The sequence below is a fragment of the Nothobranchius furzeri genome, chromosome 12, assembly GCF_043380555.1.
Source record: "Nothobranchius furzeri strain GRZ-AD chromosome 12, NfurGRZ-RIMD1, whole genome shotgun sequence".
Lineage (NCBI taxonomy): Eukaryota > Metazoa > Chordata > Actinopteri > Cyprinodontiformes > Nothobranchiidae > Nothobranchius > Nothobranchius furzeri.
In genome coordinates this window covers 67,483,869-67,499,027 of record NC_091752.1, presented here as the reverse complement: position 1 = coordinate 67,499,027, position 15,159 = coordinate 67,483,869, and the positions used below count along the sequence as shown (strand labels likewise).

At 46.5% G+C, this 15,159-nt stretch overlaps 2 protein-coding genes across 4 annotated transcripts in view; both read left to right on the top strand.

Moving 5' to 3' along the window:
- On the top strand, nucleotides 1-8,722 carry wbp11 (WW domain binding protein 11). Of its 2 annotated transcripts, none has more exons than XM_015945263.3 (12): nucleotides 1-133; nucleotides 785-874; nucleotides 963-994; nucleotides 2,136-2,229; nucleotides 2,345-2,541; nucleotides 2,646-2,779; nucleotides 2,859-3,022; nucleotides 4,487-4,720; nucleotides 4,814-4,933; nucleotides 5,008-5,295; nucleotides 5,365-5,550; nucleotides 7,779-8,722. In XM_015945263.3, the coding sequence occupies exons 2-12, from the start codon at nucleotides 811-813 to the stop codon at nucleotides 8,447-8,449; spliced, it is 2,184 nt and encodes a 727-aa protein (XP_015800749.3). In that variant the 5' UTR covers nucleotides 1-133; nucleotides 785-810; the 3' UTR covers nucleotides 8,450-8,722. The 2 variants fall into 2 exon arrangements, with proteins under 2 accessions (XP_015800749.3, XP_015800750.3); XM_015945264.3 differs by having other exon boundaries at nucleotides 52-192.
- Nucleotides 8,723-12,221: 3,499 nt separating this feature from the next.
- Nucleotides 12,222-15,159, top strand: part of ddx47 (DEAD (Asp-Glu-Ala-Asp) box polypeptide 47) — an 8,577-nt gene continuing 5,639 nt past the window's right edge. The window contains exons 1-4 of one of the 2 annotated variants that reach the window (XM_054750859.2): nucleotides 12,222-12,393; nucleotides 12,665-12,758; nucleotides 13,386-13,574; nucleotides 13,657-13,728. In XM_054750859.2, coding sequence (XP_054606834.2) covers nucleotides 12,268-12,393; nucleotides 12,665-12,758; nucleotides 13,386-13,574; nucleotides 13,657-13,728 — 481 coding nt within the window. In that variant the 5' untranslated portion in view covers nucleotides 12,222-12,267. The remainder of the gene's footprint in view (nucleotides 12,394-12,664; nucleotides 12,759-13,385; nucleotides 13,575-13,656; nucleotides 13,729-15,159) is intronic. The other variant, XM_015945268.3, reaches the window with a different exon arrangement.

The window sequence follows — 15,159 nt, the reverse complement described above, 5'->3', positions numbered from 1 at the left end:
GTACATGACGTCATTTCCGGCTTTCAATTTTGGGCTGTAAACATGGCGGAAGGCTAAAGTAATTTTGTGTGCGTTCAGTCCTAAACCTTTTATTTGATTTCCAGGATTGTACAAGTGAACTTTTTTTCACTCGGTGAGTTTGGGGCAACACTTTAAAGTTGCTACGCGCTACATCGCGTTTCTGAATTAAAGGTATCGTCCACGTTGCTGCTGTTGATGCTAGCGCGGGCCTAGCCACAAGTGCATGCTAACGTTACGAGCTAACTCACTAGCTAATTTATGTACAGACTATGAGGTAAACACTACGAACACGGGGCTTTAAATGTTTTATAGTATTTTAATTCTTTATTGCACGGATTCACATTTCACTCTCTCATAATCTTGATTGCCAAAGCGGCCATCTGTTAGCTCAGTAGCTAGCTGTTTCATTCGTCAAAAGCTTTTGGTCACCGCCTTCTTTGCTGAGATGCCAGATGAGACAGTTTCACTGTGATTCAGTACGAACTGGAATTGTTCTTTTAAGAACATTTAACACTATTCTCTACACTTATTAAAAGCACAATGAATCGAGTTGAAAAATAATCCCTGAAACAAGTCTCTTGACCAACAGGCACATTTATTTTTATCAGACCACATGCAAAGAAATTCTTAAGTTAAATTGTATTTTATAATTTTTTTAAGGCTCAAATGTTAGCCATGCATAAGCACAGCGTTCTTTTATCACTCTAGCATGATTACGTGCTTTTTATTTTTATCATATCTGAGAAGTGTTTGATATTTTCAGTGTGAAGTAAAGACAATACAACTATCATGGGGCGACGGTCAACCTCCTCCACCAAGAGTGGGAAGTTCATGAATCCCACTGACCAGGCCCGTAAGTACAGCGGCTGATTCAACACCTCACATGTGTCTCACTGTTTTGATCTTTCGTCATAAGAACTGTGTTTCTGCTCACCTCGCAGGAAAGGAGGCCAGGAAAAGGGAGCTCAAAAAGGTACTTTTAAGTCTTAAAGATAAGGTTGTCATGAATCATATTCGTCCCTGATACCAATAAGAACCGTTTAAAATTAAAGCTTTGTGGATCTGATAACCGACATGTCAACAACAGTGTTACAGAAACTATAAATCAATCAGTAAATCAATCTTTATTTATATAGCACTTAATCTTGCAATACATGCAACTCTAGAAAAAGGCGCTGCATACCCACATTCCCTACCATCCCCAGAATTTTAAAAACAGTCTGACAATAAAAAAAACCTTAACAATCATCCTCCAGCACCCTCCCAAAAAAAAAAAAAAAACCACGATGGACTGAGATCAGATGAGCCAGACCAGCTAAGATAAGGAAACGCCATCAGGGGAGCCATCCGCCCCGACTGCAGCAGATCCACAGCGGCAGCCGAGGCACCGACACAGGGCGCCCAGGGCAGGGAGGGCGGAGACCCCCACCTCCACCCAGGCACACCTGGAAAGCACCCAGGCCGCCACAGCCGACCACCGCCCCCGGGGCAGAGGGCTCCCACAGAGGAAACACTGGAAAAAGGTTAAATTAGGTTAAAATATAAAATCATGAGAGCTATTGTAATATAAAAAGTTATATAGATATTAAACTAATGTTGATCATAAATCAATGGTAGAAACTGTTTAAAAATGGCACGTATAAAGAAAGAGTGCATAAAATAAATAGATAACCTAATTAATTAATTTAAAACGTGATAGTAATCAGTTAAAATTTAAGCTAAAAAGATGGGTCTGAGCCTGTTTATAAAAACATGAACGTTCTCCGCGTTCTAACCGGAGATCTCTTTGAAAATATCTTGATATAAAACTGCTGGAGCAGATGAAATTCTCTGGAGCTGAAAAGCTTCGTTTTGCGTTCCTGTCGTGAGAACTGTGTCGTTATGTTTGGCTGTTCTCTGTAAACCACCCAGTAAGTGGTTTCACTCCGCTTGTTTAGGAAAGTTTACATCAAACACTTTTCACACCTTGCTATGTTTCAGAAGCAAAATCGATTAGAAATCACCGGAAATTTGCAATTTTTAGCTGAAGATGCCACCAAATCAGGCGTTCTAGGCTGCAGCAGTGGTGAAAAGTGATGCCTGACATTTGAGTCGACGTTTGTTGTTCCCGTTAGAACAAAAAGCAGAGGATGATGGTGAGAGCGGCGGTGCTGAAGATGAAGGACCCCCGACAGATCATCAGAGACATGGAGAAGCTGGATGAGATGGGTGAGGCGGGGGACGTGTGGGCTTTGGTTTCTCGTACACTGGAGGCTTAATCTCGAGGGGTTCGGGGTGTTATTGGATCTGCAACGAGAACAACTCCACGTTCCTTTCTCAACAGAATTCAACCCAGTGCAGCAGCCGCTGCTGAACGAGAAGGTGCTGAGGGACAAGAGGAAGAAGCTGCGTGAGACGTTTGAACGCATCATCCGCCTGTATGAGAGGGAGAACCCTGACACCTACAAGGAGCTGCGTAAACTGGAACTAGACTACGAGACCAAACGGGGGCAGCTGGCTCTTTATTTCGACTCAGTGAAGGTGTGTTTTTTTGTGTGCTGCCTGGATTCATGTTTGGAGTAAATACTCTGAGCTTGTGCTGATGTTTAACCCTACTAACCCTGATGTACGTTGGGACTCTTCAGAATGCAGAGTCGGTGGAGGTGGACAGCATCCCGCTACCTGAAATGCCTCACGCCCCGTCCAACATCCACATCCAGGACATCCCTTTACCAGGAGCTCAGCCTCCTTCCATACTAAAGAAGACTACCTCTTTTGGGTAGGCCTAACATTTCTGCACATGAACCTGCAGGCTTTTGTCGTTTCCCACAGGTGATTTTTACACATCAATGTTTTAGGAAAGGACCTATATCATCCTCTGGGCTGGGGTTAGGAGCAGTGCCAGGTGTCCCACGCTTACCTCCAGGGAAGAAGCCTCCAGGACCCCCACCTGGGCCCCCACCTCCACAGGTCCTGGCGCTGTATGGCATTCCTTCTCGACGATCTTACGGCTCTGACGCAGGTAGCCCGCTGACAGATGCTAGCATGGGTTAGGTTGGTGCGGAGATCAGGGCGACGCTTCCCACTCCCCTCCCTGTCATTTTGACCAGTGATACAAGCAGGTCGGCTGTTTTATACTAGGGTTCGAGCCACGGCTGCCAGAAAGAGGACGTAATGTTTTTTAGATTTTTATTGAGGAAATATTTTGGGAACGGACATTTAAAGAAAGCTGCAGACTTGGTTATCCATGGTAGAATAAACGGCTTCCTCCAGGTCACGAATCGGCTAAGTGACTAGTAAATATCAGAAGAAGAAGAAAATATCATTTCTATAGCGCCTCTCAAGATAAAAATCACGAGGCGCTTCACAAAAACAAAAAATGTAAAAATATAAAAAAGCATGGCATTACAGCAAAAAATTGCTGGAATGCTATGTTGTCAACAACGGTAATTTCTACTTCTACTATGGTGTAGTGTTGGATGCATGCCGTAGAGCATTTTTTAACAGCGTCCTCGTCTTTTCCGACAGTGCGAGCTATTTCTCTCCAAGAATTATTAACAACATGTTGATCACGGTGATCTCTGAGAGCTGAATCATACAAATGTCTGTATTTACGAACCTCTGCCGTACTAGTTCTTGCCGGTCCGCCATGTTTTTCCGTGTCCGACCGTCCGCGTGGTTAGAAAATGTCCTAGGTGCGCGTTGAGGAAATTTTGGGCCGTGCGGAGGCGCGGTGGAGGGGCGTGGTTTTTAAAATGACGCAACTTTTTCGCGCGGAGCCGTGCGGACCTCGCGGACGCGTCAAGCATAAACGAACCTTGCTTGTCTGAGCTAACGTGTGCCGTCAGAAACATTCAAACCATTTTTAAAAGAGAAGTTCAGCTTTCAAGTCAACTAAAGTGCGCGACTCTGCGCTCGTGCTGATGAAGCATAAACCAAGCTTTAGAAATCTGCCTGAACCTGCTGATGTGGGAGGAGTTTCTCTCTCCCTTACTCAACTATGTTCTCTCTCTCTCTCTCTCTCTGTCCCGGGCCCACCCACGGTGCATTATTATCGGCTCTAGCAGCGCTGTGTGTGGGAACATGAAACAGGGAAAATAACCTGAACATGCAGCTCTGGCAGCTGTGGAGCTGGGCTCGGCTCTGGGCGGTACACCCCACCCCCCTCCCCCTCGCTGGCTTTTGCCGCCGCCACGCCATAACACAGGGGGAAACCCCCGGATGTAAAAAAAAGTTACACAACTGATCCTGGATCAGTCGAAACCGCTAAAACCACAGCTTTGACGTTCACGTGATCGTGCTGTTTGAAATCGCGATTTTGGTCCAAAAACGATAGTTCAGCCCTATTCTGCTCAATAAGCCTGTTTATTGTAGAGCTGTTACTAGATATCTCAGATTAAATTGGGATTAAACCCTAATTTTCATGACTTGATGAAAAATCTGAAAGCGAGGAGTATTTTTGTGCTTTTGTTTAATCCGTCATCAGATCTCTCCATTCCTGGCTTGGAGAAGGAATCTGCCCTGGACTTGGGCCGGGATCAGTACAGCGGCAGCGAGAGCGACAGAGATCGGGACGATCTGGATGACAACAGTGACTCTGATGAAGACAGCGAAGAGGACAGGGACGAGGAGGGAGACGGCGAGCAGCGAGGGCGTGCGGAGCGGCGGGCTGATGGCGGGGAACGGGAGGAGGACAGAGACAGAAGTGAAAGACATGCCGGTCAGTGCTGCAGTGTGTTTGAGCTCCTGAGTGTAATCCTAATGGCTTCGGGTCCCTCGTGAACGTGTCGTTCGGGTCTCTGACTTGCTGCAGGACGCAGCGTACGCTTCGCAGATCTGCCAGGAGATGATTCCCATGATGGGAAGAAGAAGAGAGGGGCGAAGAAGACCAAGGCCATTACGCCTCTGCAGGCCATGATGTTGAGGATGGCAGGTACGGTCATGTGATCACGTTCCGCCTCACGTCCTGTTCAGAACTAGGGTGCATGACAAGTCTGTCGTCCTCAGGTCAGTCGGTTCCCGACGAGGAAGAAGAGGAGGAGGAGGGAGAGGAGGAGTTCACAGATGAGTCGGACGCGTCTGACACCGAGGACCGGGCTCCACCGGCAGACGGCCAGTCCCAAGTCGTGGCCAGTCAGCGCCTCCCCCCTCCTGTTGGGGCCGTGGGTCAGCAGGGACCCCCTCCACCTTTACAAGGCCCACCGATGACTGGTCCTCCTCCACTGGGCCCACCACCAGCTCCTCCAATGAGACCTCCCGGTCCCCCGTCCGGCCCACCTCCTGGCCCCCCACCAGGTTAGCTTCATTCAGAAGAGATGACTGTTTTGGTGGCGGGACGCGTTTCTTATTTTCTCTTCTGTTTAGGCGCTCCTCCGTTTTTGAGGCCACCTGGTATGCCCGGAGGAATTAGGGGCCCGATGCCTCGTCTTCTGCCCCCTGGTCCTCCACCAGGTCGACCCCCTGGTCCTCCGCCAGGCCCTCCTCCCGGTCTTCCACCAGGTCCTCCACCCCGCGGACCCCCACCCAGACTACCACCCCCGGCACCACCAGGTAGGTGTATAAAGCTACAAGGAGGTACTGCGTAGTTTAATGGATGTGACTGCACACACCTCAGTGGTCAGCGGTTCCATCAGGACAGGTCTTCTCGTTGCCGGGTTGTCCTCTGTGACTTTTCCAGGTGTTGCATTCAGCTCCGTTTCCAACCAGACGACTCTGTTTCAGGGTAAAGCTCACGAGCCCATGCTTGAAAACTGCTCACCACGCACTCTGTAGCGACACGACAGACCTTCGGACCCGTAAACCCGGGAGCGAGGTGAACGTCGTGCTGCTACCGGCGTCTGTTGTCCCTCAGGCTTGCCGTAGTTAGAGGAGGACGCGCTGGGGTTCATGGGGTTGGAGGTAGAGGAAGGAATGACATTCAGGAAGTAACCCGAGGTTTGGGGATCCAGGCAAAAATGCTTAGAGACACTGTGTGTGTGTGTGTGTGTGTGTGTGTGTGTGTGTGTGTGTGTGTGTGTGTGTGTGTGTGTGTGTGTGTGTGTGTGTAGACACGGAAGTGGCTGGGCAGCCGTGGTGCTGCTCAACAGTGTCCCTCACCAGCAGAATTTCACACGTTTGATTTTCCTGCCACCGCGTGATTGCCAGTCGGGGGCTGGTCGCGAGGCGTTGGTCGCTTTGGTGACCCCGGTATACGACACAAAGCTCAACGCAGAGCTCGGCTCGACCTCCCAGACTGGAGACGAGTGGAAAATTGGTAAAATGGTAAACGGCCTGTATTTGATACAGCGACTTCTAGAGTCCTGGAACCCCCCAAGGCGCTTTACAGTGGCGGCGCCAGGGGGTTGCTAGGGGGCGCTATAGCTACCCCTGGATTAGTCATTGCACCCCCATAGCACCCCCAAGTAAATATTAGATTTATTTTTTTACAATTTAATTTTAATTTAACGTGTGGATGTGATCATATTTAACATACAAAACAAAAATAACCAGTAAATTATCATATAGATAGTAAAAATCTAAACAAAAACAGGTAATTGGTGTTAATCTTTGACCTTATTTTCCACCTGCGAACAAGTGAAAGGTAGAGCTAGGGGTAAAATGGATCGGTTTTTGTTGCCCACATTTCCACGGGTTCAGTCAGAAACGAATGAATGTTTGGAAGTGATCTCAGACCCACAAAAACCTACGGATCTGGATGAAGAGAGCCAACCCTCAACCGCCGCAGCAGTCCAGGGTTTTGCCGCTGAAAATGCGAACGCTAACGTTAGCTAACCTTGCAACACTATAGGTGGTTTTCTGTGTGGCTGTGTGTGTTTATGATTTCATGGAAAAGTCAGCGATTGTTCATAAGTTTATGATGTTTATTAATGATTGTTTCAAGTGTTGTTGAGGTGTTGTGCACGCATGTGTATCTGCTAGTGTTGAAGGTGTTTTAGAGAACAATATGTATGCATGACCACTTCCTTCATAGCACCCTCATTAAAAAGACTAGCTCCTTCATAGCACCTGCAGAAAAACATTTCTGGAACCCCCCCAAGGCGCTTTACAACACAATCAGTCATTCACCCATTCACACACCTCAGGGGGCGCACCGACAGAGGCGAGGCTGCCGAGAACTGGCGCCACCGGTCCCCCCGACCACCACCAGTAGGCATGGTGGGTTAAGTGTCTTGCCCAAGGACGACAGCAACAGACTGAGTGGGGTTCGAACCTGCAACCTTCCGGTTACGGGGCGAGCTCTTCACTCCTGTGCCACCGTCGCTCAAATCGGCTCAGAATGGGCAGAAAATCACACTTTGCTCGTATGCCCGGCTTTAGTGAGCGTGTGTGTCTGGGGGCGGGACTAAAAGCAGGAAGAAGCGGTCCTAAGCGTGAGGTAATCCCTTTTCCTGGGCCTTTTATGAATAATTAGAACCTTTCCGTGCTTTTTTGATCGATTCGTGCTGACTAATGGAGTCGTCCACCCAAAGATCAGTGAGAGAACATTGTCTCTGCATGCGAGTCCTTGTTATGTGTACAGCTAGCTGGTAGCTACTGACCCGGGTGTCCTCCTTTATGCCTGGGTGAATAACTAATGTGATTGGCTCAGACTTGCATTTAGGAGTTGTGCCGGTTATAAACCACCTGCTGTGAATTCAGACAGGAACTGACCCAAAACCACCGCTACAGGGTCTCGTTGGGGTTCTTCTGGTCTAGTGCAATAACGGGGTTCACGCTCACGCAGAGACCAATACTAGCACTGGCTCTGTTCACACGTATGTTTTTGTGATTCTTTTCAGGTATCCCACCTCCCCCTCCAAGAGCAGGAGGGCCCCCTCGTCCTCTTGCACCGCCACTCACCATGTTTCCACCACCGCTCAGCTCCAGTGTGCTCAGCGCGCCGCCCAGCATTGTTCAGAGGCAGAAAGGTCCAGGATCCAGCCAGGATGGTTCACAGGGCAACATGCCCCCCCCTGCCATGTCCATGCGACCCGGGGTCATGCAGATGCCTCCTCCTCCTGGGACAGCCGCTGCTTCCGCGGGGGCAAATCCCGGCGGCCACCACATGGCCACCATCGAAAAACGAGCCAACATCACTTCTGCTGCAGCCGCTGCAGGCGGCCTGGCTGCAGGCGCCGGCGCTGGAGGGGCTACCATCTCCGCCAAACCTCAGATTATCAATCCCAAGGCAGAGGTCACTCGCTTTGTGCCCACTGCGTTGAGGGTGCGCAGAGACAAGACCGGAGCCATGCCAGGGGCAGCAAGCGGACACCTGGAGAAGGTGGGGAGTGCTGGAGGAAGGAGGGGCGATGAAGGCCATGGAGGAGGCCACTGGCAGAAACAGCATGCAGCTGCAGCTTCGCTGGGTTTGGCTAAAGCATCCCAAGGAGGCTCTGTGTCTCAGCCCAGCATGAAGACTAAAGACCAGGTTTATGAAGCCTTTATGAGGGAGATGGAGGGACTGCTCTGAGACTCTGGAGTATCGGACAAATTGTTGTTTTCTCTGGGCTCTTTGAGCTTCAGGAGTGGATCGTTTTTGTGTGTCCAGAATGATAGAAGTAGCTGTATTCAGATCGTTCAACCAAATCAGTCTGGAGAAAATACAGTTATTTATAAATTCACCTGAGTTATGGTTTTTCCAAACAACCAAACACTGTCCTGCACAGAAGTGAATCTTCTCTTACAAGTTTATTTTCTAACAAGTTGTGTTCCTCCGCCATAAAAAGCTGTTTTTTTAATGGTTTTTACTTTTGTTTCTTTTATAGTTATTCATTTGAATGTGAAAACAGGAAAATGTAGAGTATTTGTCCTACAATGGCAAAATCCATGTCTGACAGTTTGAAATGCAGCTAAATAAACACCTGAAAACAACGTTAATCTGTTGTGTTTGATCATCGTGTTGTGTTTCAGACACACCGGCAGTAAGAGGGGATTCATTAGAAGTAGATCAGATTTCATTCTTAACCCAAGTGGACATTAATTGTGCTGAGAAGTAAGTTATGTAGGACAGCAGAGGAACACGTAAACAACAATTCCCATCAGTCCTCGAGGTTTCACGCATGAGCGTTGCAGATCTGGCAGGAGGCGTCATTTGGAATTCTAGGATGTCCAAGGAAGATCTCGCCATTCTCGTCTCTGATTGGCTAGAAAGGCTCTACTACGGCTGGCTATTTCATTTAACAGCAAACTGGCTGTCCTCTAGTGATGGGAATTCCGGCTGTTTTTAGAGAGCCGGCTCTTTCGTCTCCCAAGTGGCTCCTCAGATTTTCTGTTGCGTAGAGTACATTTATAACCAAAATAATGCAAAACTATATATAAAATGATTTACTGATGTAAAAAATGCTATATATCAAATATTTATCATTTCTATGGATTTAATAACTGAACACTTTAACAAATCTCCACTTTCCCACTGCTGGAGCTCATTTTCTCACCGTCTTTGTAGCACTCTCCTCTCTCTCGCTCGCCTTTTTCCTCCTTATTCCCTCTCGTCTCCCTCCACCCGCATGTGCTCTGCTGTGTGTCTGAGTCTGATCCTCCCTCTTCCCCGCCCCTACTGCTCTGTGTGTGGACAAGCTGGACATGCAGTCACACATGTTGACCAATTACCTGTAGCTTTCCCCAAAGCAAGAGGGGAGGGGGGAGGGGACGGCTCCCAATGACGAGCCGGCTCCCGGCGTCGTTCACTTCAAAGATTCGGCTCTTAGAGCCGGTTTGTTCGCGACCGACACATCACTACTGTCCTCGCCAAGTGCAGACTGTCCTGTCACCAGCGGAAAGCTGTTTTGGGGAGTTTAGTAAAGAAAATGTGAACTTAGTGCTATAATAAACATTCTGTCCTGTTAGCAAAATATTTAATGTTTCATTAAAAAAAAATGAAAAATGTAAAATGTGAATTTTAAATCTTGTTGCATTTATCAAACTGTTGGACTTACTTTATATCTCTTGGATCTGAAGCATTAGAGTATAGGATAAACATATAATAATACATTTTATTTCAAGCGCCTTTCAAGACTCTCAAGGTCACTTTACAAGTGCAGGTAGGCCTACATACAAGAAGAAAAAAACCACCAATACAAATAAATACATAAAATAATCAAGATAAAATAAAGGAGCTAAGACTAGATAAAAATGTAGGAATGGAGGATTTCGGTTGCTAGGCTAGAGAAGGGTAGAAGAAGGAGTGTAGTTATGGTGGACGAGCCAACTCCCACTTCCTGTTTGAAAAATGCAACAAATGCTGTTGCCTAGCAGACCGAGAGGGTGGAGCCGCTAACAAACACACACACTCACAACATTGTGACATCATAATGTACCATCTAACATCATAGTGTACCTCTTAGCCAATAGCGATGGTAGATTTAAATTCAAATGCAGTGCTGAGTTTTTACCTGACGACGGTGCAACACTGACAGTTTTAGGCAGAATATTTAAATTTTAACTAAGATGCACTGAAGTACCAAATTACTGACTACACGTGTCTGCAGCACGATTAGACACGCATTTATATAGTTTATCAGCAAAAAATAAGTTGATTTGCCGGCTGCTGGTTGTGGCCCCCCGGGGCGATCCTCTGTGCCTCTCGAGGAGGGCGGGGGCCTTCCTGGTTGCAGTCTCCTTGGGGTTCCTGCGTTCTGGGGCAGCGCCTGGATCTCTGGGACTTGGAGCTCCCCCCGTCTCCTGCGCATCTCTGGGGGGCAGATCTGTGGTCCCTCACACTCTCTGTTGGACGCTCCTATAGAGAAACCTTACATAAACAAGCGCGTGTACACACACATTTGCTCACATGGTGCTCTCAAAAGTATGGGCTTGGGCACGTTAAACACAGGTCTTAAGACTATGGTGGGCACTTAATGCACTGTGATTTATTATCGTGATTCTTCAGTTAAGCAATGTTGATTATATATATATATTTTTTTTCATCAAGTTGACGCAGTGATAGCTAGATCTTGTTGTATTGTTGTTGTGTCCCCTTTTTGTGCCCTTTTTTTTTGTCTTTTTCTGCAGGTCTAGAAGCAGACTCTTGTTCATTGTTTATTTTTGTGGACCCCCCCCCCTCCCCACCTTTTCTTTTCCTTTCTCTTTCACCTCTGTCTCCGTGTCTGGTCGAAATTACAAAGCATTTAACAACAATAACAATAAAGTTTTAAGTATCAGGCGTGACATTAAAAGCAGACGCTTTGATGCTCCACCTGAGAGTAAATCTGTAAGGCTTGTCACCAGCATTCAGACATCAATTCTGCTTGCTTCACAGCCAGACAGGACATGGTAAAAAAAAAGAAGAAAAATAAGTTGATTTGGAGTGACTTGCTCTTTAAAGGTTGAGAATGAATTGATATTGCGGATGTCAGATGGGAGAGTGTTCCAGAGTTTAGGCGGGGCTGAGTAAGGCTCCGGCTCCAGTGTTACAGAGGCGAATACGGGGAAAAGATAAGGAAACGGAGGATGATGATCGAAGCGAGAGAGCGGGAGCGACGACATGGACGAGATTAGAAATATATGGAGGGGTGAGATTGTGGATGGCTTTGAAAATGTACAGAAGAATTTAAAGTCAATTTGGTATTTAACAGGGAGCCAGTGAAGTTGGTGCAAAGCAGGAGAGATGTGATCGTGGATGGAGGTTTTGGTGATTATACGGGCGGCGGAATTCTGGACCAGCTGAAGTTTATGGAGTGGCTTTAGGGGAAGACCGGAGAGGAAGGCATTACAGTAGTCGATGCGGCTGGTGACAAGACTGAGAATCAAAATAGCAGCTGAGTGTTGGCTGAGGGAGGGGCGGAGTCGATTAATATTTAACTTTTGATTAAATGATATACATTTAATCTGATGATGCTCTAACTTCAAATTCAAAAATACTTTATAAATCCCAGAGGGAAATTAGAGAACTTGTAAACAGCCTTAACCTATTAAAGCAGGATAGCCTAATAATGGACTAATAAGATAACCTCAATAGAGCCAACAGATAAAAAGGTCAGTCTACAGTGTGATAAAATGCTACAAGAATTATTACAAGTTCACACTTGATGTTTTTCAGTCTCTTTTATGAAAGAAACTGAACCTGGTTTGTTGCTAAACAGGAAAGGATGTTTATTATAGCGACGAGTTCACATTTTGTTCCAAAAACTCCTCAAGACCTTTCTGTAAACCGTACTGTAAACATAAAAATCTGCAGTTTCCTCTTACACGAAATAGCCAATCGTAGTAGAGCCCTTCCAGCCAATCAGAGGCGAGAAAGGCGGGACCTTCCTTGGACGTCCTAAACGCTGACGGCACGTTGAGGCGAAAAGCATGGCGGAGGAGAGTGAGAAGCAAAACACATCTGAAGTCCTGGAAGGCTCGAGTAGTGATGAAGACGAACACAACGCTAACGGAGAAAGCGAGGAGGAGAAAGCGGCGAAGACTTTTAAAGATCTGGTGGGTTTGTTTTCTAAGAGCGCGACTGACTTTAGATTTGTTAGCACGCAGCGACATAGCTGTTTATGCTAGCTAGACCTAGCTAGTGCTATTTCTATCTAACGAAACGTTCCTCCTTGTTCTCAGTGTCCTATCACAGGTTATCTCATTTAACCTGTGTGTGTGTGTGTGTGTGTGTGTGTGTGTGTGTGTGTGTGTGTGTGTGTGTGTGTGTGTGTGTGTGTGTGTGTGTGTGTGTGTGTGTGTGTGTGTGTGTGTGTGTCTCTGACAGGGTGTAACCGAGGTTCTGTGTGAGGCTTGTGATCAGCTGGGATGGAAGAGTCCAACAAAGATCCAGGTGGAGGCGATACCTGTGGCTCTTCAAGGTGACATCACCTGTGTTACATGTATACATTTTTATGACTGGTGTATTGGCGTGTTAGCAACATTGTGATATTGGAAGGTTTTTAGTCATTTTAGCGTGTTTCAGTGAAAGTTGCAGATAATGGCTTCCTGATGGACCTGAGCTCAGAAAAATGGCTTTCCTCTCCGACAGACAGGACTGATGATTTAACAGCTAGAGAGCAGCGAAAACTCAAATCGATTGCTGTTGTTTGTAAACACAGTTTATGAAAATGGTGTTTTAGAAACTTTACCCTGCTACCAGTCTTCACTGCACTTCTCTTCTCCTTGGTCTCCATCTCCCTGTGGTCATGCGACAAAGACAGACCAGATGGTGTTTAAAGGATGCATAACCATGTAATCATCTTTGTTTCAGTTATTTTAGGGAGTCTTTACAGTTTTAAACTGCACGAGTTGTCCTGTAATGCTTTCATTTTGCACAATCATTGCATAATGATAAGTTAAACAACAGAACCAGCCGTGCCTGTGAGGTAAACGTTTTATTGAGTCCGCTAAACTTGAGGCGTGGTGGTGATGCGTTCAGAAACTTTAGTTAAAGTCCTGACTGCAACAAGCTAACTCATTTCTGTTTGATCTTCCTGGGACTGCAGGGAAGGATGTTATCGGCCTGGCAGAGACCGGTTCAGGGAAGACTGGTGCTTTTGCTCTGCCGATCCTCCAGTCGTTGCTGGCCTCTCCCCAGAGGCTTCACACGCTCGTCCTGACACCCACCAGAGAGCTAGCCTTTCAGATTTCTGAGCAGTTTGAGGCGCTGGGCTCCAGCATCGGTGTCAAATGTGGTATGTGTCCGTCAGAAGTCATCTGATTTATTTACCTTTAAGATCTTCTCTGTGTGTTTAACTTCCCTCTTCTGTGTTGCAGCTGTGGTAGTTGGTGGAATCGACATGATGTCCCAGTCCCTGGTGTTGGCTAAAAAACCCCATATCGTTATCGGTAAGGCAGAAAGCTTCCTTTTCATTTCCAACGGATGTTTCGATAACGGTTCCCAAATGTGTGCAGTTTTTATGATATTTGTCATAATTAGGAGTTTTATCTTCATACTAGGGCTGAAACGATTCCTGGACTACCTCAAATAATTCGAGTACAAAAAATTCTCGAGTCAAATTCTCTGCCTCGAGGCTTCGTTTTTATTCATGTTTAATTAATTCATGGCTTTGCAATCGCCCGGGGTCGTGTGTTTCACCCGGACCTAAATAAGCGACGCACACACACACACACTGCACTGAATGCACACGCGAGTAGCGAATGTAACTTAAGCCATGGCGGACCACGTGGACCCCGGTGGAGTGCGAAAAGACAGGAAATGTCAAAGGTGTGGAGCATTTTTCACGTGGTAAGGTGGGAAACGTAGTCCAGTGTAAATACTGTAAAGTGGATCTAGCCTACCACAACACCACATCCTCCATGCTGCAGCACCTGACCAGGAAACATCCACATGTAAATGTCACTTCTGCAGGCGGACTCGGAGGTCCGCTGTATATTCTGCGGACGCTGAGCGACTTTTTCTTTGTAGCGCCCAGTTTCAGCTCACGCTGTCGTCTGGTAGCAACACGTTGGACCCAAAATGTGCTAAAAATAGCAGTTTTTACACGACACGTCCGACTTTATTGTGTTGTTACTGACGTCTGTTGTCCCTCTGGGTCGCTGCAGGAGGACACGGGTATTTATGGAGGAAAATGAAAGAACATAAATAAATGTTGTGTGATCAGTATAATTTGACAAAACCACGGCAAACCTGCTTTCTCGACAATCCTCGTTATTGTGTGAGAACAAAAGGGGAGAACGGACGTGTGTTAACAGGGAAACAGCTGGCGAGCCATGTTTGCACATGCGCCGTGAGCGGTTCTGGTTCTGTTTGGGCCGCAGCCGCTCGCAGCGCTACTTCAACAGTTAACCTCCTAGTTTTTTTTTTTTTTTGCACAGGCGTTTGTTTACTGTGAAGTAACGTTGAACGTCTGAAGTTCTGAAAACTAATTTTGAATAAAACTTGAATAACTGGCAACAGCGTGCTCATTTTAAGAGGTCTTCCATATTTTATAACGTGCTGTTTGATGTCATGGTTTACAAACTCAAAAGGGTCATTTATTAGAGTACTCGATTACAACAATATCCGATAGCTGCAGCCCTACTTTATAACGTGTTTTATTGCATTTTTTGTAGAACTTTTTAAAGTTTTCCATCACAAAAATGTTGGATTAATTGTGTTTGGGATCTAGGAGCCAGAATCTTTTGGCTCCTCAATGCGATTCCATTTCCCGTCAGAGGGTAGTGATGAAGCGGAAAATGAAGCAATGCGGTATTTAAAAACAACATATGAGTGTTTTAACAGTTGTTTTAGTTCATTGCGATAAAGTCTTAATTTTA